The 27099-nt window shown below is 40.6% G+C and overlaps 2 protein-coding genes across 5 annotated transcripts in view; one reads left to right on the top strand and one right to left on the bottom strand.

The window, feature by feature from the left end:
- Window positions 1–13170, top strand: part of PRELID3A (PRELI domain containing 3A) — a 39893-nt gene extending 26723 nt beyond the window's left edge. The window contains exons 6-7 of one of the 4 annotated variants that reach the window (XM_043559441.1): window positions 2407–2523; window positions 11432–13170. In XM_043559441.1, coding sequence (XP_043415376.1) covers window positions 2407–2490 — 84 coding nt within the window. In that variant the 3' untranslated portion in view covers window positions 2491–2523; window positions 11432–13170. Of the gene's footprint in view, window positions 1–2406; window positions 5465–11431 lie in introns of those variants that run through there. The other 3 variants (XM_043559440.1, XM_043559439.1, XM_043559444.1) reach the window with 3 other exon arrangements.
- The window catches only part of SPIRE1 (spire type actin nucleation factor 1), a 205540-nt gene continuing 189936 nt past the window's right edge, over window positions 11496–27099 (bottom strand). The window contains 6 exon segments of the mRNA XM_043559432.1: window positions 11496–14911; window positions 16464–16600; window positions 16696–16723; window positions 17262–17332; window positions 17927–18064; window positions 25011–25153. Of these exon segments, the coding sequence (XP_043415367.1) occupies window positions 14653–14911; window positions 16464–16600; window positions 16696–16723; window positions 17262–17332; window positions 17927–18064; window positions 25011–25153 (776 nt within the window). The 3' untranslated portion in view covers window positions 11496–14652.

Raw genomic sequence — 27099 nt, 5'->3', positions numbered from 1 at the left:
GCTTTGGAACTAGACAGAGGTGGTGGTTGCACAACAGTGTGAATGTACTAAATACCACTGAATTGTATACTTGAAAATGGTTAACTTATGTGAATTTCATTTCAGTAAAAAAGAGGAAAATATATAGCTGTAAACACATACCTACAAGTACACATGCATACATAAAGCTTTTGTATGTCAGCAAGACATCAAAAACAAAGAAACAAACAATTCATTGTGTTGGGAACTTGGTGGTCCCTTTGGTTCTGGTAATGATTTCTTTGACGATTTCCCCACCATTCTCTCTTCTTTTCTGGAAGTCCTCTTGGTCATATTGGATTGATCTCATAATTTTGTTCTGTTTTCTCTCATCTTTGTTCTACCTTTTGGGAGGTTTCCTGGACTTTATCTTCCAAGAATTTCATGAGTTTTTATTTTGGCAAATTGTAGTTTTAATTTCTCTTTCCTTTTTCTTATGGGATCCTGTTCTTGCTTCATAGATGTAGTGTCCTCCCTCCTCTCTCTGCAGGTAAACACTAAGTGAAGCTTTCTTCTGCATCTGGGTGTCTCCTCTGTGCCCCTTTGCATGGAAGGCTTCCTCGGGTGTCTTTCATGCTGACGTACCTGACACAAGCTGAAGTGGGGGTGAGGAGTGAGGCTTGCTGGCTGTTGGGCTCACTGCAGGTCATCGAGGGTGTCCTGTGGCCTTTTCCACCGCCCCCCCCCATTCCCTTCTCTCTGAAGTGGTTCAGTTTCTCCCAACAAGACTCCTCAACCTTTATTTTTTGGGGTGGAACCCAGGGGTCTAAGAGTCAGGCTGTTAAATGGTTTTCAGCCTGTCCCTTGCTGTCCCCTGTGTGTCCCCTCTCTCTGGACAACCCTTGGGCTCTGAATGGCTTGTGTTGGACCCCCTCTACTGCATCACAGCCCATGCCTCTGCCTTCCAACTTCTTATGGGCAGTGAGGGTGCTGACTCCGTGGGTTCTGAAGTTTTGTTTCAGTTTTATTCCTGATAGTTTAATGGACATTTCAGCAGACAAAGGGCCAAAGGTTTTTTTTCCCCACCATCTTGAAATCAGAGTTTTGCTCGCTTTTATAAAAAGTATTCCCTCAAAAAACACATAAAAGCAATCCATGTTTATAGTTACACACACACACACACACACACACACACACGAGTCTCTGTTGAAGAGTGAAAGCCTCCCCTTTAGAGGAAGAGTTCCTGGGCTCTGCCAGTTAACTCCTGATTTTTACAAAGGTTTCCAGAAATGTTTTAAGCAAATGCCAAGGATATATGGGTTTGTTTTCCTTTTCTTTTATTAAACACAGATGGAACCATACTGTGTATACTGTTTTGTACCTTTTTTCTATTTTTAAGCAACATTGTCTTAAAAAGTTCCCTCTTGAAGTTTAGCTGTATAGCACTGACGTCTTAATTCCTCAAGGATTTTCAGGTTCCTTGCAGATAAACCCTGGATTTGCAAAGGCAGTGGGTGCAGGGCAGAACATCTGTCACTCTGCTGCAAAACTGCACTCTGTCCCATGTATCAGCCTAGATACTGAACCCTTTCTCTAGTGACAGCCTCTTGTTCCACTTGTAGGTAACTCTGTTCCACCTAGTGTAACTGTATAACCTTGTAGAGGTAATGGTGTAAAAACTGTCATGTATAGAGTCCTTTTAAAAGGGAACATGGAAATTTGTGAGTTGGGAAACCACATTTGGAAGCAGGGATGAGTATCAGAAAATGTAGATTATCTTGATTCCTCTACAATGTGCAGGGATGCCCAGCGTAGTTTCAGAGGAAGATGGCATTTTTAGGGCAAGTGCATGTAAACAGTTACCCAGCCACTTCAAATTTTTGGTGGATTGAAGTGTGATAAAAATAAGCATATTCATGTGTTGGGTTTTTTTTATTCTCCTAGGCTTTCTATTATAAATAAAAAAATTTTAAGAGTCATTAAGAAAGTGGTAGTGATTATTTTCAAAATTTGTTTAGTATAAAATAGTTTGGTTTTGTAACTTTCGTTTTGGTCTGGGAATGGATTCAATATTGATCTGTGCAATGCTTTCTATTTGGAATTCATTATAAGCACAAAAGCAAATTCTGTATGATAAAATATCATGGAAGCTGGGTGGCAAAGCCAGGTAAAATTAAACCTTGATTTTTAGTTTGAGAACATGTTCTCAACTTTAATTACAGAGTATTGCATCACAATGAATACCTGTGATCACTGCTGTTGCACTGATGTTCAGTAGGTACCCCCAGCACCTGGAGGGGCCTCATTTCCTGAGATGCCCTCTGGCAGAAGTATGAGAAGATAAGCATGATGGGACCTGAACAGCCACCGTCTTCATCTCACCAGTTTAGAGGTGGGCACATCCCTGGGCGGGGGGGGGAGGGTTCCTCAGTGCTGTTCTCTCGGCAGGGTCGCGAGGCCTTGGAGTGGGTGATTGGCCGACTTAACACGGAACTGGAGGGCCTGGCAGCCCCCGCCTGCGCCAGAGCGTGAAGCACCAGCGGAGCCCAGGACCCGGAGACGCAGGTGCAGCAGCAGGTGGCAGACGTTCACCCCCACCCCCTCAACTCCCCGCTCCGCCCCCGTCAGTGGGGCTGCGAATTCGCTCCACACTTGGTCTGTTGGAGCGAGCCTGTGTGATCAGTGCATGGCTACTCTGGAAAGAGAGTGAATTTACCAGATCTTGGGCTACGGCTTACGCTTACCTTCTTTCTTTATTTTTTTAAGTAGGCTCCATGCCTCCCCCCCCCCCCCCCCCCCCCAGGGTGGGACTTGAACTCCTGCGCGCTGAGATCAAGGGTTGCATGTTCTACTGACTGAGCCAGCCAGGTGTCCCTAGCTTATCTTTACTTTTATCTTTATTATTATTCTTTGATGGAAAGTTTTGTTTACTAAACACGTTAGATTTCTGATATCCCTTCCCCAGAAGCCAAGGTATCAGAGTGTAAAAGGGAATGGCTTTCTCCCATCATTTTCAAATAGAAGTTTCTCTGGGTTTTTGTCCTGAGTCGGTTGTAATCACAGACCATGGATATTCCAGGTCTGGCTGTGGCTCTCGGATCCAGCGTCAGTGCTCCAGGCGGTGGAACACCGTCCTTTCAACGCACGCTGTGTGTGGGGCCTCCGTGCCTGCCCCCGCTCAAGTTTGGGGCCATTCCACAAATGTGATAGCTGTTCTGCACGCACACTTAATTTACTGACTGATCTTGAAGATCAGTCTGTCTTGAAGACAGACCCTAGATTTAATTTAGGAGATGGGTTTTTAATTATATGCATACAGCGAATAACAAAGCATCCCCATTTCATTTTAGTTTCTGAACAAGAAATAGGGTACTTTTTTCGTTTTAACCAAACCAATCAGTTTAGGTTTTTTTTAGAAGAGAAATGAGTTATCAGGAGAAACTATTTTGGTAATGTCCTATTACTTGCCTAATGCTTTATTTTATTGCCCAAAGCAAGAAATAAATCCAGAATCCTGCCGCCTTTCCTTAGTTTGCAGTGTCACCTCCCTGTTAGTGTGGCCTTTTGAGTTTGGTAGGAATAAAAGTTGAATACACCAGTTACTGTGTCAACTCTTCACCTAAACTAGAAGGCACTACAGCTAAACAAGAAGCTTCCTGTTGGAAGCTGGGCTTCCCAGAGCTCTTTAAGCGCTCTAGGCGATCCTGTGGTCTGTGTATTGGTACCTGTCTTCTGGTTAGGTAGCTACTTCCATACAAGCTTTCTAGAAGCAGAGCCAGGAGCTCTCTGGAAATAGGTCTCCCTTTTTGTGGGAAAATTGGTGGTACTCAATATTCTTTGAAGAGTGTTCCACCTATGTGGCATTAGAACCAACTATTAAAACTGTATCTGATTTGCACCAGTGGCTTTTTGGCTTCTAAAGAGTAGATGACTATTTGCCTCCAGCATTTTTGTCCTCACATTAAGGGTTAGGCATGCTTTGATATAGGAGTTAATTGCTGGGTGTCTCTGTTAGGAGCTTCATTTCCCTCACCCCCTGAATAGTCTTCCCTAGCAGATCTCTCCTTATGGTTGAGCCTTAGTGAATGCCCAATATATTCAGAACAGGTGTTCATAGGTTCTGTTACAACTTCAGTATCCAAAGAGGAAGTAGGGTTATTTATTTTGGTGACTTTGGTGGCTGAGGAGATTACCCTTTGTGAGGCAGCTGTTGGATTATAGGGTATGTAGGAGTAAATCTGGGCAGCGTGTGACTGCTTCATACCACTTCAGTTTCCTCCTCATAAAACGCAGACACTGAACCCAGCTCCAGGATCGAACCAGGGAGCAGACGTGAAGCGCCTCAGTGCAGCCTCGTGGCACCTTGGTCCACGGTGCTGGTACCACTGGCGCTGGCCCGCCATTGGGCCAAAGAGTCCCCTGGGGGGGGGCGCCACTGGGCAAGGCTAGAATTGGGAACACTGGGCTTCGCTGATGGAACATTTTTTGAAGCGAGGGCATATTTTAACTTTTATCTTCACTCGTCCATGAGGCAATTAGTAAGACATTAATGAGTACAACTAAGGACTGATTTAGATTTCTGTCCTTCACTGCTCATCATGTTCTAGGCTTCTCTTCACCTATTATAGGACAGTCTGCTTAGGTCAGCGTTGGCAGACTATAGTCTATGAGCTAAGCATGGTTTTTGCATTTTTAAAGAGTTGCAAATAACCCCCCCCCCCCCCCATAGAAGAGTATGCAGCAGAGACCATATGAAGCCCACCAGACCTAAGACTTACTATCTGGCCCTTAAAGCCAACCCCTTTCTTAGAGATTCCACTGCATCTCTTAATCAACATAAATCAAACTAAATTTGTTCCCTTTCACCAAACTTTCTGCTCCCTCATTTCTAAGTAGGGCTGCTTCCATTTGCCAAGTACAAAACCTGAGTTATTTAAGACTTATTTCTCTGGCCCTTTCTGTAGCCATATGCAAACCAAACATTCCTTTAAAAGGTCTCAGATCAATTCTGTGTCTTCTCATTTCCCTGTCGAAGTCTGCTTTAGGTCTTATGCGCTGTGGCCAGCTTCCAAGACAGCCCCCAAGGAGGCTGCCTCCTAGTGGCCATGTCTATGGGTGGTCTCTTCCCACACTGAGTAGTGTGTGACCAGTGGGATACTGCAGAATACTCCACAATGCTCTGTGACTTCCCAGGCCAGGTCATAAGAGACGCTGTGACTTGTACCTTGCTTGTTCGTGCATCACCTGCTCTGGGGCAAGCCAGCTGCCATGTCATGAGATGCTGGAGGAGCCCAACAGGGAGGTCCATGTGGTTAGGAGCTGTGAGAGGGAGCCATCTTGGAAGCAGATCTTCTAGCCCCGGGGAAGCCTTGAGCTAACTACAGGCCTAGCTGATGTCTTGACTGCAACCTCTGAGATGCCCGGCCAGAATCACCCAGCTAAAGCTGCTCCGGATTTTCTGACCACGGAAACTTGTGAGATAATAAATGTTTTCTGTTTCAAGCTACAGTGTCTTGGGGTTAATTTGTTATTTAGCAACAGGAAGCTAATCTTCACTTCATAATAAATTTGTACAATCACTTTCTAACTCATCCCCCTTTCCTTCAGTTTCACTTCTTGTCAGATTATTCCAAAATAATCTCATCATAATTTTCCTTCACTTAAAGAGCTACAGAGGTGTCTCATTCCTTTTTGGAAAAAGTCCAACCCAAGGCCTAGGCATTGGCCCAGATGACTCTGATGCAGGTGGGCATCAGGTTGCACTGTGGGCAATATTAGATCCTCTCTCCCCCCTGAACCCACTTTAAAATCAGATTCCAGGACTCCTGGGTGTTTGTCAGTTGGTTAAGCGTCTGACTTTAGCTCAGGTCACGATCTCACAATCTGTGAGTTTGAGCCCCACGTTGGGCTCTGTGCTGACATCTCAGAGCCTGGAGCCTGCTTCAGATTCTGTGTGTGTCTCTCTCTCTGCCCCCTCCTCCACTCACCCTTTGTGTCTCTCAAAAATAAACATAAAAAAATTTTAAGATAAAATCAGCTTCCATGAATGTGTCCTTGACTAATACCAGCTTACGGCTTACTATATATATTCCTAGACATTTATGCTGCCTTGGATCACTTCTTTAAACTGTTCACATATTTGACCAGTTTACAGTTCCTCAGGAGCCAAGATCAGATGTTCTGCTTTGCACACACAGTTCCGGCATTCATAAGTGCTTTGGTGATGTGAGGACTGAAGTTAGAATCCTAGCAGCTAATAAGAAATGCTGGAAATGTAGCAGGGCTATAAGCACAGCTTAGGAGTTAGACCTCAGGCTGGATGCTGGGCTAGTGGTTTGACCTCAGGCATATGACAACCTTGTTATTCCTGTTTCTCATCTGTGAGAGAAGGTATTTATGGTACCTACTTCACAGTTGAGTATTCAGGGAGATAATGTGGCTGAGGGTGTTTAGCACAGTATCTGATATAGGGTATGTGCTGAATAACTGGTAGCTACTGAAAATCAGCAAAATGTTTTTTAAATTATGTGTTAATAGTAAGATAGCACAGAATATCTAATATCATAATGCTTATCTTCATAGCTTTCCTTATTCTCTTTTATTGACCAAATTGTTTTAATACGAGAAATTTGAAATACAGTTGACCCTTGAACAATGCAGGAGTTAGAGTCACTAACGCCCCCCCCAGTCAAAAATCCCCATATAACTTTTGACTCCCCCCAAACTTAACTACTAATCGTCTACTATTGATCAACAGTCATTTAACACATATTAAACATATATATATATATATTCTATACTGTATTCTCACAATATAGTAAGCTAAAGAAAATATTAAAATCAAGAGAAAATACACTTACAGTACTTTACTGTATTTATGAAGAAGAAAAAAAAATCCACGTTAAGAGGCCCCACACAGTTCAAACCCATATTGTTCAAGGGGCAACTATAGTTTAATATTTTTAAAATTTCAGTCCAGTTGGCACATACACTTTTATCAAAATGTAATGATTACTAGTAAGAGTTAACTCCCATAATGTAAAAGAGGCAAGTGGTAAAAAAGTTAATGAGTACAAACTCAGTACTGATAAATATACCCCTTGCATTTAAGTAGTAGCTTCAATTATAGGTCTCTAGGGTCTCTATACATCTGTACATCCACCTGTTAGTGGGAAAAAGCTGGGTCAGGGAGGCAGGGCTGTGCATGGTGGCTCCACCCAGGAGCTCTAGAAGAGAGCCCAGAGAGGAATGTGTAGTGAGTGCCATGTAGGAGTCAGGTAGAAAACCCAGATTGGCAAGTAGGGTTTCTGGAGCTCCAAGTCAACCATGTCAATGGTGTGAGCTACCGCCTCAAGTTTCTCTATTCTAATTAGTTACTTTAGGGCTGCAGTGATTTGTTGACTTTGAGGAAAGACAAAGGGGCTGTACGTGGCAGTTGTCTGTTAAAGAGCACAGATTAGAACTGCATCGATTGTTTTGAAGACATGTTGATGGTTCCACCTTTGTATTTCTTTTTCTCATTTCCATACTGAACCTGCTAATTCGTTAGTTAATCCACTCCGCAAATATTTATTCAGCATCTGTTACATGCCAGGCATTTTTCCAGAAACTGGGGATATGGCAGTGAAGAAATCTGACAGAGATCCTTGTCTTCATGCAACAGTTTAGTAGGGTGTTAGGTGCTAAGTGCAATGGAGAAAAAATGCAGAAGAGAGGAGGGAGAAGTAGGAACTGTAGCAGGGAGACAGGAAAATTAAGAGGCTATTTAAGGCAGCCACTTGGGAGAGCAGGCACATTCTGTAGAGCCACACAAGACAGAACCAAGGAGTAAACAATGGGACTAAATTACATGGCTGAACTTCCCAACTATTAGAGCTGTTCAAAGATAGAACTTTACAGAAATAAGTGTCTCCCTGATCCTGAACATGTTTAAACAGAGCCAAGAGCTTGCCATTGGCTGGAGTGAGTGAGGATCGAATGCCTTCTTGGATCACTTTGAGCTCTGAAAGTCGCTAGTAGAGTTCAAATTTGGTGGAGAAGAGAGCCAGGCAGGGATGGGGTCTACAGCACTGAGAGGGCCAAAGAGACACGGTTCTTGGCTGGGGATCCCATTACTACACTGGGAAGTATATATATTGGGGGACTCCCTGTAGTTGTGGTAACTGGCTCTTTGATCAAGCTGGATAACAAGAGTTGTCTGTGTACTGCCTCTTAAAGCAATGAAGATAGTCTGTTATATGTAGTTAGTTGCCCATAGCTGCCTGGTTCTCTTTACATCTCTGACAGGAAAACACACCACATTGTGGGAACAAAGACTTGCCAGGTCTGACAAGGTCTTCCTGTTGCATAGGGTTGGGAGATGAACCTTCAGTAACCAGGTGTTGTTAGATGTAAAACGCTGTTTTTGTGTGTGTGTTTTAAATATATATCAACTTGTCTTTCCGGAATTTTTCTTCTACATTTTGGGAGATCTACTGAGGAATTTTTTTAGATTGAGTTACAACTGACACACACAAGGACTCAGATTCTTTATAGTAATTGGTAAAGTTGATTTTTTTTTTGTCTTTGCCTCCCCAAGTTTCAAATAAATGCAGCATACTTTGTGCTTTTTCTTGCATTTGTGTACTATACATCATCAGGTTTGTCATAACACAGAAATATTGCTTGGAAAGTATCATCATTTCAGCCTTCACTTTAGTGAAAGGGCTGGCTTGGATGCACAAAGGCTTTTTTCTCAATTTCTTGTTACGGTTGGCTCAGGCCCTCCGCTGTTTACTGGTTGGTACCTATGTGGTACTGGTTGTTTGATCCAGTGTGTTGAATGCCTCTCCTGGATAAAACTGACCTTAGAGATCACCTCATCCAACACCCTTGCTTTAAATTGTAAGAAAATAAAATCCAGAAATGTTAAGGAACTTTCGCCATGTCAGATGGCTGTTCTGCTGTCAGGCCGGAGCACAGTGAAGTTAGAGCCATTTCAAATACTTGAAACCAGGTACCGCTGAAAGAACCTGCTTTGCTGACTACAGACTAGTTTTTTTCCATTATTGGGACGAAAGCTCATCCTGAAAAATCCTTTTCCCTAGCAAATCCCATTTTGGAACAGAGTAAGGTCCTGTTCTTACTGAGAAGGAAGTGTGTCTACCATTGGCTACACCTGGAGGAATATTTTAGGCTGTCCTGGGAGTCACATGGAGGCAGGATGCCTGCTGTGTTATGCCCACAGTGCCAGTCCAAATTTATATTCTGTGAATCTGACTTCTGAAATGACCTTGATACTGTGCTAGGAAGACTCGAGGCTTTTTCTCTCATCATGTTCCCTTTCCTTGGTGGGTAAGCTGGAATCTTCTTAGGCTTCCTTCTCTCTTTGGGATGTCTAAGATAAAAATTTCCTTTTAAAAGTAGAAGTTATTCTGGGTTTTGTTTACGCCGTTGGCTCTACACAGCAGTGGCTACGTTGTTCAGATATACCTGTGCAGAGCCTTGCTGTTCCTTCCATTTCTCCCACATGCTTCCCTGCAGCTTTTACACCATGTTTGCTTAGGAACTTGATATTCAGTGTGGCTCTACAGAAATTCTCAATTCATCTTTGGCATTTCCACTAGTCTGAATACTGCTGCTCCTGGGAGGAACTGGGATGTGATGTCCTCTGCTGTGTCACCCTAGGGGAAGGGACTGACAGACAATTCCTGCAGCCACAAGGGAACGCCAAAGCAAAGAATATATGGGAGGGCAAACTTGAAGTGAGCAAGCTTGCTCAAGGTGGTCCCTCCTTGCCAGCCACACCCAAGGTGAGGGAGTTCCCCGCCTTATTTCAGTCCACAGACAATGAGATTCCTTAGTGCAGCTTGTGAGAATGCTCCCAGTGCAGGACCCATGGGGCCAGGGCCTCTGGGCAGCAAAAGAAATCTGAGCACGGAGTTGTGTCGAACATGGCATAAGTTTAAACATCCAGAGGATCTTTAAAAGGAACTTTTGATGCCCCACTTTTCAAGAGCCATGTCTTGTCAGTTCTGAAGCTCTTTTATTTACATTGCTTCAATAATGCTGAAGTGGCTTGGGTTTTGCTGCCAGCATCAAAATCCAACAGTAGAAAGAGAATTGAAGATTTTTTTTTTGCCACAGTTAACATCTATTCTACATACGTAAATTATACATTGGGGTGCCTGGGTGGCTCAACTAAGCGCCTGACTCTTGATTTCTGCTCAGGTCATGATCTAACAGTTGTGAGATTGAGCCCCGAGTTGGGCTCTGGGATGACAGCACAGACCCTGCCTGGGATTCTCTCTCTCCCTCTCTCTGTGCCCCTCCCCCATGTGCACACACATGTGTGCTCTCAAAATAAATAAACTTAAAAAAAATTAAATAAATTATACATCATAGACATTTTAGTGGAATGAGCCAGAATAATAGTGCAAATCCAGTCTGCCATGCCATGCATCTGAGCATTTAGTTAGTGTAGGCAGAGTTTTATATTAAGTAGGTTCTTACCTCCTGAACTTTTTGGGTGGACAAAAGGAAGTCTCTAGACATGGGCCTTTGGCTAACATGGGGGAAGAAGGAGCATACCCTATATGAACATTATAATGAATCTGTGTGTGTGTGTGTACCTGCACATTCTGCAGAGGGACAAGAACTAGAGTCTTTAAACACATCATATGTGCAATCAAGCCCTTTCCTAAAAATAGTTCTCATTACAAAATGCTAGACTATGATGCTTTACAACTATCTTCCTTCACTGGAGCTGAGAAGGGAAAAGACAGATACAGTTATTAAGGGTTACACAAAGCTTTCCTCTTTGTGGTATCCAAGTTTTCTGTATCTCTGGGGTCCAGGAGGTACAACACTAGGAATCTGACTTGGACTGAGAAAGTTTGTGTACACTGGAGAGAGAGCTGGACCCACACAAGTGTTTTGTTACACATACCTCACAGAGAAGCTTCAGTGGAAGATCCTAAAATATGCCTGACAAATAAAAGGATAGTGTGTGTAAATGAGTATCAAACTCAGTATCAGGTAATATTTGAGATATGTAAATATCTTAAGTGATGCTCTCTCTTTAGTTAATAAAAATATAACTTCCCTAAGTTCATTGTGGGTTTAAACTTCCTAATTTTCTCCTCAAGCAATTTACATACTACAACAGGAAATTTTCTTATCACAGGACATTTTAGGAATGTATCCCTTGGGGAATTCTATTTGGAAAAAATAACAGAAGAGCTTTATCTTTCTATACATAATTTGTCTCCATGTATGTGACTTCTATGACAAAACGTTATACACTATTTACAGAATTTTAATTTCTTGTACTGTTGAGGGTTAAAAAGAAGTCACAGCTTCTTGGTTCCACAGCAGAGTTATGGCAGTGGCTCAATTTAAAAAAATTTTTTTCTAGTGTGGTCCTTGTCAGATTGTATGTCTCAAACCGATCATAACTTGTGGATGATACAGGTGTCTTCCCTTTCTAACCTAGGTGACTTCTGACAGCTAGTTACCGAAAGACATCACCATTTTACAACAGGAACTCAACACAGAAGTTATGATGGAAAGCCATTTTATTTTTCCCTAAACTTATTTAAAATAAAAGACTTGAATGGAAAATGTTTAGTACCAATATGTCACCCTGAATGCCAGCAATACCTTGACTTTTATACACACAGGAAGCCAGGTCAAAGTCCAGTCAGTGTACAGTTTTGCATGAACAAAATTTTCTGCCATTTTGCTTTAGCAAATAGCAACATAATTTAAAACGCTCATGTCTCCTCTGTGGCACCTAAAATCCAGTCCTATATTTATTAATACAGTTAGAAAAATAAAAGCCTTAAAAAATTCATGGTATGAGTTCACGGTGCTAATCACACAGTCTCCTCAAAACTAAGATCATTTTTAAAACTCCTACATAACAACCTTCTGATTTAATTTGAAAGGCTTAAGACTTGAAATCTAGTAAGACTGTTAAGTCAATGTACATATCAATTATTTGACTTAATTTTTACTTGCCCTGGGAGAGTTAATTCCCATTGTCCACTGAATGAATGCCTTTCAAATATTAATACATATATTACACTATTTACAAGCATTCTTAACCACTCTGACATGGGTAGAAAGTTAGGCCGTGGGGAAGGAACCACCTCCCATCAGGGCAAGCTCGTGAGGTCTGGGACAAAAGGACGGTGCTGGAGGATGCACAAAGGGCTGCTTCAGTGTGCGTGCGAGCTCTCAGACACACCAGGCTCCTTTTGAGACCAGCTAGCCAATAATTTGTTGTTGCTGGATCAGGTATAAATGCCCAGTGGCCGGAAACCAGGAAAAAAAAAAAGGAACACTGTGATGGTATGTTATTTTAGTAGTTAAGAAGAGGGAGGCAGTCCTAATGTCAGACTAGGCTAAGGATGGTGCAACCATGCTCCACAAGCTGTTGGTGAATCACCCTCGGCAGATTACCTAACTTAGTCGAGGTGACGGGTACATGTCATGGGTAAGGAAAGGGTAAATGTAAGAAATTGTTTTGGCAACAAAAAGTGATGTTAATTCAACGTCTGCAAGTTTAACTGTACCACATGCCCTCTTCTTACACTACTTTCTGCAAACTGTCTCAAGCAGACATACCATCCATTTGACAAACCTTGTTAATGCTGCTGAAGGATTTACATTCTAATGCTAGAGTGATCATGCCTAAATCAGCCCATACAGTATCATAAACCTGAAGAGGTGAAGCCAAAGATTGAGAGAGGCTAGATATCTGCCTTGTGAATGTAAGCGAAATTCTCATTTGGGGGGCTTAGTTTCTTATGTTTTAGTAACAGCAGTAAACTAGTCATTATTTTAAAAAGCACACTATCTTGGGTCATGTCTATATATGTATACACATACCGTTCCTTTTCCTGGTAGTCATTTAGAGGTCCAAGCCTGGGGCCCTCAAAGGGCATGGCTTCCACCAAACCTTCTGGGGTACAGAGTCTAAATAGTCCCTTGGAAAATGTTATAAATTAGATTTGCCCAATATAATGTTTAAATCTCTTGCACAAGAGTCTTTAAAATAATTTAAACACTTGCAAACTCAATAAGGGTTCTCTGGTGGCCCACTTTCACATGCAAACACAGACGAACTGTTAACATGCATTATTTTAGTCAATTGGTAAAGTTTATTTCGTTAAGTATAAGTAATTTTAAGCCATTTACTAAATTGTAAATTTCAATCCATTAAAAACTACTACCAGAGCAGTTCTGAGGTATTACTGTTAATCTAATATAGAAATGTTACTCTATTCTGCTGTGGTATGAAATGTGACTGCCATGCCTCTTATGTAATGGTGCTGTTGCAGTGCTGACTACAGGCGTGTCCTATAGCTTTCAGGAAATTATTGCGTATGTGCATTCACTGATTTTCCAAACATCAATGGCAATTTGGTCATTTCTAAGCATACTAAAATAATAAAGTACAGCTCCTGGAATGGGACAAACAAGCGGGGAAATTTCAGGTATATAATGCCATCCTCCAACCTACTTCATCAAAAACCCACCCTACTCACTCCAGTCATTTACAAGGAAAACTTGTGCAAAAAGCATCCAAAAAGCCTACTGGTGGGTTAATTTTCTTGTAATTTTAAAAGAACTAGACAATGTTTTTTCCCTTAAAATTCATTTATAAAAATAAATTAATTTCAGTTTGAGACCTTAGATACCAAATTGTGGCTTAATTTAGTCGTGATGGCTAAGACTATAAAGTTATGAAAAATGTAGCTGAAAACGGAAGAGCTCCAGCTCAGTCCCCGTGGCGCGGCAATAGCTGGCACCCTGTGCGGTCACAACCCTCCCCATAGTTACCCAAAACACACTCAACTTCTTGACAGACTTTTGGCGTTCCTTTCTCCTGAAACTCCCACAAAACTTTAATTCTTAGACCTCTGTTGCAAAACTACAAGTAACCATAATACATTCAAGAAAGGGAATGAAAACCTGTCACCCACTCAGGAGACACTGATCCATTGCACTGGGGCAAACACAGCAGCTTGGAGGAAAACGGCCACCCACTTGGGTGTACGGCTTATCCAGATGTTTTGCACTAGAATGCAGGCGTGAAGTCCCTCGGAGTCTTTATCTCAGAGCAACAATAATTTAAAGTCAGTTTGACAGTATGAACAAACCCTTCCAGGTTTTGTGCCATGAGATGATGAGCAGCCTGGCCCCGACTCCAGGTACCTGGTGTGTGGCGGGGCCTGGTCACTATGTACATTAGATAGGAACACTGTCAGGTGGAAATGCCAATATGACTTACTGCTTAGGACTGTGCTGACATCGATGCCTTTGTGAGGCTGATTTCCCACGTGAGAAGCTTTTTGCCTTAGTCAGGAAATTATCTGAGGGAACAGTAAGGAACTGAACTAAGGAAAAAGTTTCTGGCCTCTAAATCCACACACACACACACACACACACACACACACACACACACACACAAGCAAGTTTCAAACTATTGTTATCTCTCAGTGCAAAGGAGCAATCGGCTGACCTGTCACATACCATCAATCGATATGAACACAGCATTCAGTCTGTGGAACAACGTGATGCAGCAAAAACCTGATCTAATGCGAATTCAAGCCTATTAACTAAGACCGCGGCAAGGAGACAGTGCAGCTCAGTGTTTCTCCCGCGCTAGTGCCGACTCTGAACACAAAGCAACCGAAAGGCACAGGCTCAGATTTCATTGATAGTCCTCTCTGAAGGGCAGTATTCCGAGGGGCCCGGTGAGGACATATAGAAAGACTGTGTTTTCCTTTTTAATCGTGCTCTTTTGTTGGCCAACACCAGGCTGCGCCGGCTCGAACTGATAATTTCCGAAATGAACTTTTTGCAGTCTACGCACACCTCCATAGTACTCCAGTCCTCCATCAACTCTTTGGGAAACTGTAGTTCTTCATCTGATTTGTCCACAGACTTAGATTTTGAGGAGAACCTGGAACAAAACAAAATGTTCTGAATCCAGTATCATTACTCACAGTTCTCTTGCAATACTGAGCAACTAGGTGCAAAAAAGGTAAATTTGCTGCCAAAACATTTTACTGAATGGGTGAGTCACCTCATGTCCTTCCAAAGGAAGAATTTCTAATGGGGGTAAAATTCAAAATATTTTTTTAAAAAAGAAACCAGGAAACATGCTTTATTAAGAAATAATAATACTGAAAACTCTTAGTGTCCCTTCTAGAATTTTTGGAAAAAAAAGACATTCAGAGTATTCACCTGATTAACATACATGACGTCTAGCGGACTTTAACAATGAAAATGATACAAAGTACATGTTGCTAACGTCCTCTGGGTGATTGAGAAGGAACTTCAAGTTCTTTCTCCAGTGGCCCTGTGTCAGGGTTGATGAACATTAGTTAACTGTAGATGGTGGGGCAGATTACAGTAAGCTGAGGTAAATATGTCTTACCCTGAAAAGTTATCTAGGGACCAGCTTTCTCAACATTTTTGCGTTTCTCAAATACACCTTCCCCTCCCTAATAATTCTCTAATTCTCTACATTTGGATGACTAACTATTTGGATTCCAGAGAGCTGGAATTCACCAGACCTCATCACAGTAATTGTTCTGGGCAATTTTTTGAAATAACTAGGAATCATCTACTCGTTTACTACTTTAGTTAAACCAAATAGGAACCTAGGTGTGGAGTATGTACAGAAAGGAACAACAACGTGTCCCGTCGCCTTGAGCTCACAGGTGATGATCCACAGTTGGAGGCCACCACAGAGCAGCAGTGTCTCAGGGCAGAGTGGGCAGCACAGGGGCAGCAGTGCCGGGCACAAGTTACCTGCTGGGCTCACAGCTTCCTTGCCTTGCCGCCCACATCTGTGGTGTGCAGGAGTGGGGCTGCCCAGCGCTCAGCACCAGTGCCTCTCCCTGACAGGGGGCAGCTGGTACATAAAACCCCAACCTTTTTGGCCTGTGAGTATGTGAGTACGTGAGCCGAGCTGGCCTGATCTCCATCCTTTCTCAAGGACCAACACTAACCTTACCCTGCATTAAATGCAAAGGGACTGATATTCAGGTTTTTTTTTTTTTAATTGCCATAAAGCTCTTGGCATAAAGCTTTATTTCTGCCTTATTTACAATAGGAAGATAAACCAAAGTTCTTGCAGACCATTGGAAACCAAGACCTAAACAGATTTGCTTTCAAAACTAAGGAGGAAAGAAAGACAACTTCAGGTGCAGGTTTTCAACTGCACTGAAAACAAGGTCAGTTTTAAAGATGACTTTTAGAGAACACACAAAAGTAATTACCTCTAAAATAGAAAAAAAAATGATGACATTCAAGTATGCTTCAAGTAGCTAGCTATTATCCCTTGACAAGTTACCTTTGGGAAATTTTGAAGATTTGTGCGCAAGTCAAGACTATATTAAAACCAACCACCCAACCTAAAGCACCCTGAGCCCAAACCCTACTTTGTCACTGGTTCTCAAAAGGAACGTTCTTCCTTTACAGAGTAAAGTCTCAGGTGTCTTACTCACCTGGCAATGCTCCGGAGTGGCCGATGGTGGCCAGTGGGGGTTTTTTCTGGCCTCATGCAACTTTCCCCTCTTTGCAAGGTAGAAGGTCCCAATGAAAAGATGGGAAGAGTGGAGTATGGTTTAGAGGGCAGCCGCATCTATTATCCCAAATGAAACCAGAGTGAGCAGTACTGTTAAAGAGGTGGACTCCTTAAAATTAACACAAGTTATAATTTTGCCAAGCTTAGCTTACCTTTTTGCAACACTGTGAACACACGGGCCTGTACACAAAATCAGAAGTGTTATTCAGCATTGACGTGATGAGACCGGAGAGTGAGAGAAGTCAATGGCTGTGCGGTTGTGAATTTCTATAACAAACTGCAAAAACTCTCTTGTTCTTCCACCAGAATGTAACGGACTGATACAACCGTGGATTGCCAAGGAGATAATCTGTGAAACTGAACTCTTACACTGTTTCCTGGAAAAGGATCAACTCTCATCTGTCTGGGATTTTCTTACTTGTCTATCTAGGGAAGGATCACACGACAATCACATCTACTTTTTGTGTTTAAACAAGACATATGATTATTAGGATCACCTTAGTTATGTAAAAGAAGTACATGCGGAGAAACATTTTCCAGCTATAACGCTAAGTAACTGTTTGCTCTACTCTTTGAAGAAATCAGTATGACTAACCCACAAGCACAATACGATGTGATAACAAATTGGGGTAATTTCTAATACTGTTCCTGTGTGGAAAAATGACTAAACAGTGAATGTAAGTAGTATTTATTTACATCAATTACAAAAAAACCTTACCTCTTACAGAACTGACAGGTATAAGACCAGGTGAAGAAGGAAAATCTCCTGGTTCGGCAACAAAAGCAGAGCTAAAAATACAAATTTAAAGGGAGAGAAGAGCATTGCCAACAGTTAATTTCCTAATTTACATGTCTAAATATACTTTTACATATTAGGGACCTTTAGCAGACAGAAGGAAAAAGAGAATTCAGAAACCCTGTTTTCAAGTTTGGCTCTGTAAGAATTATAATTTGGCTATTTACTTATAATTCCACTTTTAAAAGGTAATAAAAGGCTATAGCTCTCAGAGGCTCATCATCATGGAATCAATCTGAAGAAGGTTCTGAAACAGTCTCTTCCATTTTTCAGATGTATTTTCTTTATAAATCCTTTAAAAGTATAACAACTAAATGCAGACATGATTTTATGAAGGCATGCCACTATTTATTATGGTTGTTTTAAGTCTTCCAAAGTTTTTGATTTCTCAGAGAGAAACAAAAATACTCTCTTTTGTAAGCAAAGCAGAATAGGAACTGTGTAGTACAGGGTAAGCCTCTTACCTCCTGAAATCCCCTAAAAGTCCTGTACCATCTGGCTGCCAGCAGACCACTCCCTCAGGAGACCAGGCCTGGGACTCACCATTCCTCTAACCCTACTTATCAACCAACTTTAAACAGCTCTACCTTTCCTTTTTTCAGGGCGGTGTAGACATCTTTATACTGTTGGTATTTTTCCAGCTCTGCCTTCACCAGGACCTGACGAATATGCATCACTTCCTCCACAGTAAGAGCTAGGCATTCCACTGGATAGCAGAATTCCTCCTGAAATTCAAAATTCCACATGAATAAGAAACTCCCACCCCCCTTTTCTGGCACTGCACAGTTTCCCTTCAGATCAGACACCTGGTTAGTAGCTCCAGAGAAGAAAAGAGGTTTCCCAATGAACACTGGAACAGAGCTGGCTCACTCTGGGGACCACATAATTTCTAATTACACTAAGACAACAGATGGCAGAAAACTTCTGGGGACCATGTCAAACATTATAACCTATAGAAATTTCCAGGAAAGGAAAGTTCCTCACATTTGAGTACATATTTTGCCTCAAGTTTCTATTTCATTAAGCAGAGCTATGTATCTGTGTAATGAAATCTTGAAAGAACATTTTCTTGTTCTAAAACAAATTGACATCTGTTTTCTCCTACAATTCTGCAAAGACATTGCTTCCTGTTATTTGTATACTATATGCTAATACTTAAATAACAAATCTACAACATTGGTACTATTTAGAAAACTGGTTTGTGGTACCCAGAATAGCCAAAAGGAGGTGGTTAGTAATTTATACTGAGAAGCATTATTTAGTGGTAAGTTACATCAGCACATTGAGAAAAATCCTAATGGTATGAGCAGAACTGAAACATGTAACTACTGGTGCAGTTTCCAGCCAAAAAGCAACCTCTACAGGCTGCACCACGGTTCTCTAGATTTCTGTTATTACTTTTAAACAACTGCTGAATGTACAATCAGCACTGGAAAGATGTGGAGAAAATCTTAAGAATTTCACAATAAATATTTATGCCGGCTGTCTTATGGTAATGGCTTCCCTAAAAACAGCTGAGGAAGATGTTGATGTAACTGATCCCACTGAATAAAGAGCCTCACCCCCATCTGCTCCCCATCCGGCCCTGTGTTTGATTGGTGGATCTAATAGAAAGACAGAATGGTCTTGTGCATTCTCACCCTGCCAGGCTTCACAGGGGCCATTGTGGTGTAGGGACACTGAGACTTAATGTTCTCAGTGCAAACACATTATAATTCACTCCCACACACACACAATAGCATTGCTCACAGGCATTCTGGAATCAAACAAGCCAAATGAGAAAGCACATGACTATGAATGCAGTCAGTTTATGGAGTTTTAACATTCAGTTCTGTCTTTCAATCAGAAAAAAACAAAAACAAATCTAGGTTGCAAACTTGATAAACATTAGCATTTACTAAAAAAAAAAGTAGTTTGAAGAACTGCTTCTTACTAACAATCAATACAAAATCATGTCTGGTCAGGCTAACTTTAAATTTGCTTAAAAATGTTTTGGAAAAAAATCCTGCAATTGAATTTTTAAGAGGAATGTTTAAGAGGATACTAAGCTGTATCCAGAGGGTGGGAAGGTAGTCTGTTCAGGAAGACTGTATCATTTGCTAGTCTAAAATATTTTTTAAAAAATCACCATCACATAATTTTCTCTTTCGATGGGAAAAGTTTTCAAACATAACAGGATTAAATTGGTGTCCAATATCCACTCAGTTTTCTTCCACCCTGAGAAAACAGCTTAGTGTCAAGTAGGAACAATGCACTGCCTGTGTGAAGGTTAGGCCACTACAATTCTGCAGGAGATAGGTATTGTCGGCTGCACATGTCTGAATGATGGCTTTTCTCAGCTTTTAACATATTTCATAAGAAGTTTCCTATGGTCTTTTTTATTCATTTGCTGAGTATGATTTTTGTGCATTTTCTGATAGTTGTCATGTGACAAAACTGCTGAGGTGGAACAAAATAATGTATGAATCTAGTAACTAATCAGAGAATCAATACCTGAGATTTGCTGCTATGGGAAGATGGCAAATAGTGCCAATTTAATTAACTTAACAACTGGAATGCCTGGGACGGTAAACATTTCCGGTAGATGGGAATCCTTTTTATTTGCAGGGAGATCCTAACACACATAATAGACCTGACAGGCTCTACTTCCCTCTTCTCAGTCTTAAATCACAAAAGGGCTTAGTCAAGCATACTTTCAACTTACTGCTTTGAACCATATGCAAATCCAGTACTTCGTAAGACATAATAAGAAACTGTATTTTGTGGGTGTTCTTATTCTTTCTCTAACTTTCAGGCAGATTACTGTTTAGTAAAATAATTTCCATCAGGTCAAATGCTAATGTTTTAATTCTGGTGCTTTCCCAAGGACAACAAAACTTTAATGCAACATGAAAGAAAATAATAAACAGTTACTAGAATAGTTTTCATTATTTTTTTTCAATTGGCAAAAAAATTAAACATCCCCAATGCCAAATTAAGCCTTAACCTTAACAGATCTTGCGGAGATATTAAAGCTCCAAAATGTGAGGAGCATTTGGGGCTTTAACAGTGAGTGAGAGCTCTCGGTCATTCCTCCACATGCCCAGAGCTCATTGTCACAGCCAGACATGGGACTCTAAAATCCTCTTGCTTCTCTGTGCCTCAATCTCACTCCTAAATTTAGGAAAGGGAAGCTAAATCTGAAAGAGTTTTAATAAAGATTACAATATGCTATAGGGGGAGATGAGCCTTTAGAACTTACTTTTGATGTATGTCACTAAAATTGCTGAGTTTGTGCTGAATATTCTGATTACATTTACCATCCAGAAGGGAGCACAGAAATTAGATAACATAATGTATACTCTGGTTACTGAGCCACAGAAAGAATGGGAATAGTTATATTTTATATAGTATTCTTAATTAGCAAAAACTTTGTAAGTAGCAGATATTTGAAAATTATCCAAAATGACCATTGCTGTTTTGAGTTTTTAATAAATCAAAGGCAGATTTAAATTAAAATAGCACCTATTAAGTTTAATTACTCTTCTCTTTTTTCAGGTTCAATTTTAAAAGTCAAAGTGAACTGTTTGCCTACAGTGATATGTAGACATAGTATACAGATATCTCTGTCTGGGGAGTATTGATAATAAAAATAAAAATGTCAAACAAAAATAATATAAAAACAGGGAGGGGGACAAAACAGAAGAGACTCATAAATATGGAGAACAAACTGAGGGTTATAGGAGAGGTTGTGGGAAGGGGGATGGGCTAAATGGGTAAGGGGCATTAAGGATCTACTCCTGAAATCATTGTTGCACTATATGCTAACTAATTTGGATGTAAATTAAAAAAAAAAACAAAAAATAAAACAAGTTAAAAAAATGTATAAAAATGTCAGATCTCCAGTAATAGCAGCAGTAAGAGTGACAGGAATTAAAATGCCATCCCTGCACCTGACCATGTACTGCCCAAAGGGCCAAGATCTAAAATGGAAAAAGAATAGAGATCTAGCCTCTATTTCATGACAAATAAGAAGAGAAAGGAATTTGTTGTATTTCATTTACATTCAGAGTCTCTTTTCCAAACCAAGATGAGTAATAAAGAATAACAAAGAAACCAGCTGCTGGTTCATTTGTCAAGGATATGTTTAGTAAATAAAGGACCTCACAGAGCCAGGACCCTATATGAAGCAGAACAGACCAGGCAGCTGCGAACACTAGTCAGCAGCACATGCTACTCTGGGGGCAGGGGAAGCTTGGGCATAGTCTGAGGGCTTTTTATTTCACTGGAGTTTGGAAAGTATTGGATTTTCTTTAAAAAATAATTCTGTATGAAAATCTAAAAAATAATAAAATGCATACTTATTTAAAATATTTAAAATAACCGCATCAATAAAAGGAAAACTTAAAACTTCTAGAAGTGGGTTGTCCTAAACACCATGCCACACTCTTGACGAACACAATGCAGCTGTATGAAAGGTGTGGGGAAGAAGGTTCTTGGAGCCCAGGGCAGGCATGGGCTACAGGTGCACAGCCCCTCTGAGCTCATGGCGGGGTGTGTGGGAAACGAGAAATGACATGGTTTCATGGGTTGTGGGGGAGTCCCCTGTGGCTATATGGCCTGGCAGGCGGTTGCTCTGCCAGCTGAATGAGGGAGCAAATGCCGATCCGATGGCAGGAAGGCCCTGGGAGGCAAGCACCCACAGGCTATCTGAGTGCCCCTGCACATGGAGAAGAGATGGCATTCTTCCTGCCATATAACTGGGTCACTCACAGGTCCCTCTAATCCGATGCTGCATTTTGAGTTTGTTGTCCTTTCAAGGTCATTTTCCTCTCAACTGAGATCATGGTGTAATCTATGCATCCTACAAAAGACTGGAATCAACAATCAGAAGCAAAGTGCCCATCTAAGCTGTTAATTGTTCAGAGTGCAGTAGCTGAGGTATCACTGTCAAAGAGATAGAGTAAAATAATCCCCAGAACCAGCAGAAAGAGGCCAACCTTTGAGGATTTCCACCTGCTGGTAAAAGCTCTCTCACATAGATAATACATAGCCCCTGCTACCCCAAACATGGCTGCTTCAAAAGGATGAGAGCTGAGCAGAGAAGCTGTTTGTATGGTAGAAAAAAGTGGTCGGAAAGGCGTCCTTGGCCATACACTGGTTATCCTAGGAACCTGAACAACAGATAAGGGAAAAAGAAAATGGCAGGGGGAAAGAAAAGGAGAAAATAATGCTGAACATGAGTGACCTAAAAATAGTGGTTACAGAGCATGAAAGAAAAACAAAACAAAACAAAAACACCACAGAGGATGTTAACAGTAGATTCCACATGTGTGTGTCCACACCAACGTCTGCTTCCACATGTGCAAATTAGTAATCATACCATGAAGTCATTCCTAGGGAGTCTCAGAATTCACAAACCAGAGACTTAAGATGTTTCTAACTTAGTGGCCCCCTGAACAGGGCTCACCAGGAGGCAGGACAGAGGCAACCACCTCTGGGGGCAGTGGGGAGCATGCAGCACACTGAGGAAGGTACTGAAAGACAAGTCTCCTTTTACTTAGATGGGCCATTGTCCTCAATCATTTGACCAAGTGATGAAAAAAAAAATTACATTTTAAACATCCTAAGGAAACAGAGGGAGATACAATGAAAATAAAAATGAATACCAACAAAGACATTTCTGCCATCTTCAGTGTAAGGATTATAAATACAAAAGGATTCCTTGTTTTAATATAGCTAAAGTTTAAATTAATGGTCATACTTTTAAAGTACTTACCAAGCTAGACAGCACTACCACAAGACAAGTGTGATTATGGATTTCTCAAGATAAGCTATTAATGAGACCAGTCACTACTCTGACTGGAGGTTACTTTGTCTCAGCTGGCACCCAGAGGCCCTTCCCGTGAGCTATGGTTCCCTATAGAACCTGAGCCATCCAGTGCTGATCGAAGTACTTTCCCACTGCCTTTCACTGAGACTCTTCTCTGTGACTGCAGATAAATTTTGTCTTGCTCTCCTTGTCCATAAAAAACAACTCCCAGCCTGACCTACCACACACTAAGAGTTCCCCTTTGTCAGGAAATACACTTCTGGGTCCTTGATTTGGGCTGATGGTCTTTCTTCTATTAATTCTATGGTATTTCTTCTATTCCATTCAAAATTTCTCTTACTAGCTGAAATTCCTTTTAACTGATCTGATAGTTCTTCCACAGTGATAATTTTAAAATTTAACACCAACAATGGTGTCATATGATCACAAGGCCAGGTACACAGCTGAATGATAAACTGGCTTCTAAGAGAAAAGTTGGCTGAAGAGAAGAACCTCTTGATTATTGGACTTGCGATCTCTTATATACATTTAAGTTGTTCACATAAACAAAAGTCTTTGGACTTTAAAGTTTCAACCTGTCTGGTTAAGAGTTCTGTTTTTCTGCTGATAAACTACTGGTGAGGCTATACTTAATCAATGTTTCAGTGATTATTTAAGAGTTAGAGGAATTCTATCAAGAACTGACACACAATCATTAGTTCCTTAATTGAACTTTTTAGGAACAGAGATAACTGATCAAATTTCAGCACTTGAAAGCTCTGTTCAAACTTGGTATCTTCATAAGAACCATACTATCTTGGGGCGCCTGGGTGGCGCAGTCGGTTAAGCGTCTGACTTCAGCCAGGTCACAATCTCGCGGTCCGTGAGTTCGAGCCCCGCGTCAGGCTCTGGGCTGATGGCTCGGAGCCTGGAGCCTGTTTCCGATTCTGTGTCTCCCTCTCTCTCTGCCCCTCCCCCGTTCATGCTCTGTCTCTCTCTGTCCCAAAAATAAATAAACGTTGAAAAAAAAATTAAAAAAAAAAAAAAAAAGAACCATACTATCTTCCTCTACTTTGAAGGAGGGAAATCAGTTATTGCTTTATTTGAACCCTTGATAATTCAAGACAGCCTAAAAATATGGACTGAAATATAGACAAGGCATATTCCAGTGCTTTTTATTCATGAATTTCTGAGAAAACATTAGATATTAGGTTGCTGGTAGAATTATTGATTGAAGCCTTCATCTCACCTGCAAATATTTCTTAAGTCAAGTGGACTACAAAAGAATCTTTGCAGACCTCTTTTAGTTAGAGGGTCTGTTACTACTTTCTGGCAGTGCCCTACGTATTACTTCCATTGTCCTGGGAATCAAACCCACTACACCAACCTGGAAGTCTCAGGAAAATAGCAAAATCATCATCCAGTGCAAATAGCAGCTTTGGCTCCAAATCATAAAACATACTTGAAAACAATGTACAATGGCTTGTAATGGATCAAAATTCTCCCCTTATACTTCTGCCTCAATAAAATAGTGTACTTTAGTCAGACTTTGCTAACTTTTTGATGAGTTTTAACAATTTTTAAGTGGACTAATTCCCTTTGAAAAGAAGAAGGCATTTCTTTAATAATAATACATGCTTTCAACCATTGATAAGTCTTCTGGGGAAAAAAACCTACTTTAAATGAACAAGGAATGGTCAAATTTCATTTAGGTTACTGTCAGAATTGGTTTTCTTTAGATATTAAAAACAAATAAAGCTATTTAAAGATCATTTTAACATTTGGAAGATTTTTTTCTCCTAATAGTTGTCTTAAGAAAGCTAATTATTCCAGGTCTCTAACTGATCCTTAAGTTACTACGCAGTTTTCCAGTTACTTACAAGAGATCGGGAGCTCTGCTTGGAGGGTGGCAAAAACTGTCTTACATTAGTGGGTGTTTCCTTTTCAATGGAATGTCGTCTCTGGGGTGGCTGCCGTCTCTCTGGCTGGGGTGTTGATGATATGGGCAAGAATTTCGGAGGCTCTAAAGAAATGAAATTAACCAAACTGAAATGAACTTTCTTACAAGTAAAAAGTCTTAGATTTTCAATTTCTGACAGAACACCCTTTGTCATTTGTCACAAACATTGCATTCAAAGATGAAATATTTGTTAGAGGGTTTTAGTAAGATTAGAAGTTCTTATGGGGATACTATGAGGACTGTTATAGAAAAATCTTTGCAAGATGAACTTTCCTACAGATATAGAAAGAAAAAAGAAAAATATTTGTATTTTTAATATTCATTCAAATATATCATAAAAACACAATTATAGTCTCAGATTTGTACATACAAATGCCTTCACATTATATACAACAAAATTTTACAGTCTCAGGCATGTAAAATACGTAAAAACATGTATTCTCCGTGTGTCCAAAAAAGGCTATCACATCATACCAAAATTCTCAAGTGTACTGACCTTTTATATTCTTCTTTTTAAAGATAAAATATAAAAACTCTTCCTTTTTAAATATTTATCAAGACATTCTGTCCTTAGATTTAAATCAAGCTCTATTTAAATTTGAAAAAATAAATTCCAGTTTTGATAATATTGTGCCACTGCTCTCCTTCATCTAGTAATATTTTGGGACAGAGTTTAAAAGGAGAAGGTTTGAGGGGTGCCTTGGTATGTAGAGCACACAACTCTTGATCTCGGGGTTGTGAGTTCGGGCCCCATGTTGGGTGTAAAGATTACTTAAAAAATAAAATTTTCTAAAAAAAAAAGTTTATAAAAGGAGAATATTTTATGGTTTGAATGGTTCTGGATTTACATTCTGAAAACATAAGGAGAACATTAGAAATAAATTATATTGCTCTCTCTGAAAAGTAAGCCTGCTTCATTCAATGTAGCAGGTGAGGAAAGTGAAAGTCAACACCAAGTTAAATATGATCCATCTATTTGGACTACCCCACCAACAGAAATCACTAAATAAAAATAACACGATTTCCATAATCAAGAAAGATACAGAAATCCATTATGTGATTTAATTGAATCTCTATAATATTTAATGGGCCTGGACAAACACCAAGTATAGATAATGACCAAGGTCAGCTCCTACTATTCTTGATACAATCTGACTAAGTAAATCAAAATACTAATTAAAGAATTTTAATCACTAAAAACTCCACGTGTACAGGAAATCAGTAAGTTGTTTTTTTAAATTGCAGTAAAACATACATAAATTATATTTAGTGTGTCTTAACTATTTTTAACTGCACAGTTCAGTGGTATTAAATATTTACACTGTTGTGCAACCGTTATCTTCCATCTTGTAACAGTTAAGACCATAACTCTTCATCTTGTAAACTGAAACTCTACAACTTTCTATTCTCCACTACCTACAGCCCCTCACAGCTACCATCCTACTTTCCATCTCTATGATTTTGACCGCTCTAAAAATCTCATATAAATGGAATTATACAGTATTTGCCTTTTTTGGAATTCTTTTTTCCCTTAACAAAATGTCCTAAAAGTTTGTCAGTATTGTAGCCTATTGCAGAATTTCCCCCATTTTTAAAAATGTTTTATTTATTTTTGAGAGCGAGCAAGCAAGCGTCTGAGTGGGGGAGGGGCTGAGAGAGAGAGGGAGACACATAATTTAAAAAAAAAATTTTTTTTCAACGTTTATTTATTTTTGGGACAGAAAGAGACAGAGCATGAACAGGGGGAGGGGCAGAGAGAGAGGGAGACACAGAATCGGAAGCAGGCTCCAGGCTCTGAGCCATCAGCCCAGAGCCTGACGCGGGGCTCGAACTCACGGACCGCAAGATCGTGACCTGGCTGAAGTCGGACGCTTAACTGACTGCGCCACCCAGGTGCCCCAAGGGAGACACACAATTTGAAGCGGGCTCCAGGTTCTGAGCTGTCAGCACAGAGTCCAACGTAGGGCTCAAACTCAGAAACCGCGAGATCATGACCTGAGCTGAAGTCG

Source organism: Prionailurus bengalensis, chromosome D3 (genome assembly GCF_016509475.1).
Source record: "Prionailurus bengalensis isolate Pbe53 chromosome D3, Fcat_Pben_1.1_paternal_pri, whole genome shotgun sequence".
NCBI classification, from domain to species: domain Eukaryota; kingdom Metazoa; phylum Chordata; class Mammalia; order Carnivora; family Felidae; genus Prionailurus; species Prionailurus bengalensis.
Note: the sequence above shows the minus strand (reverse complement) of the source record. Positions and strands in the feature narration are given on the sequence as shown.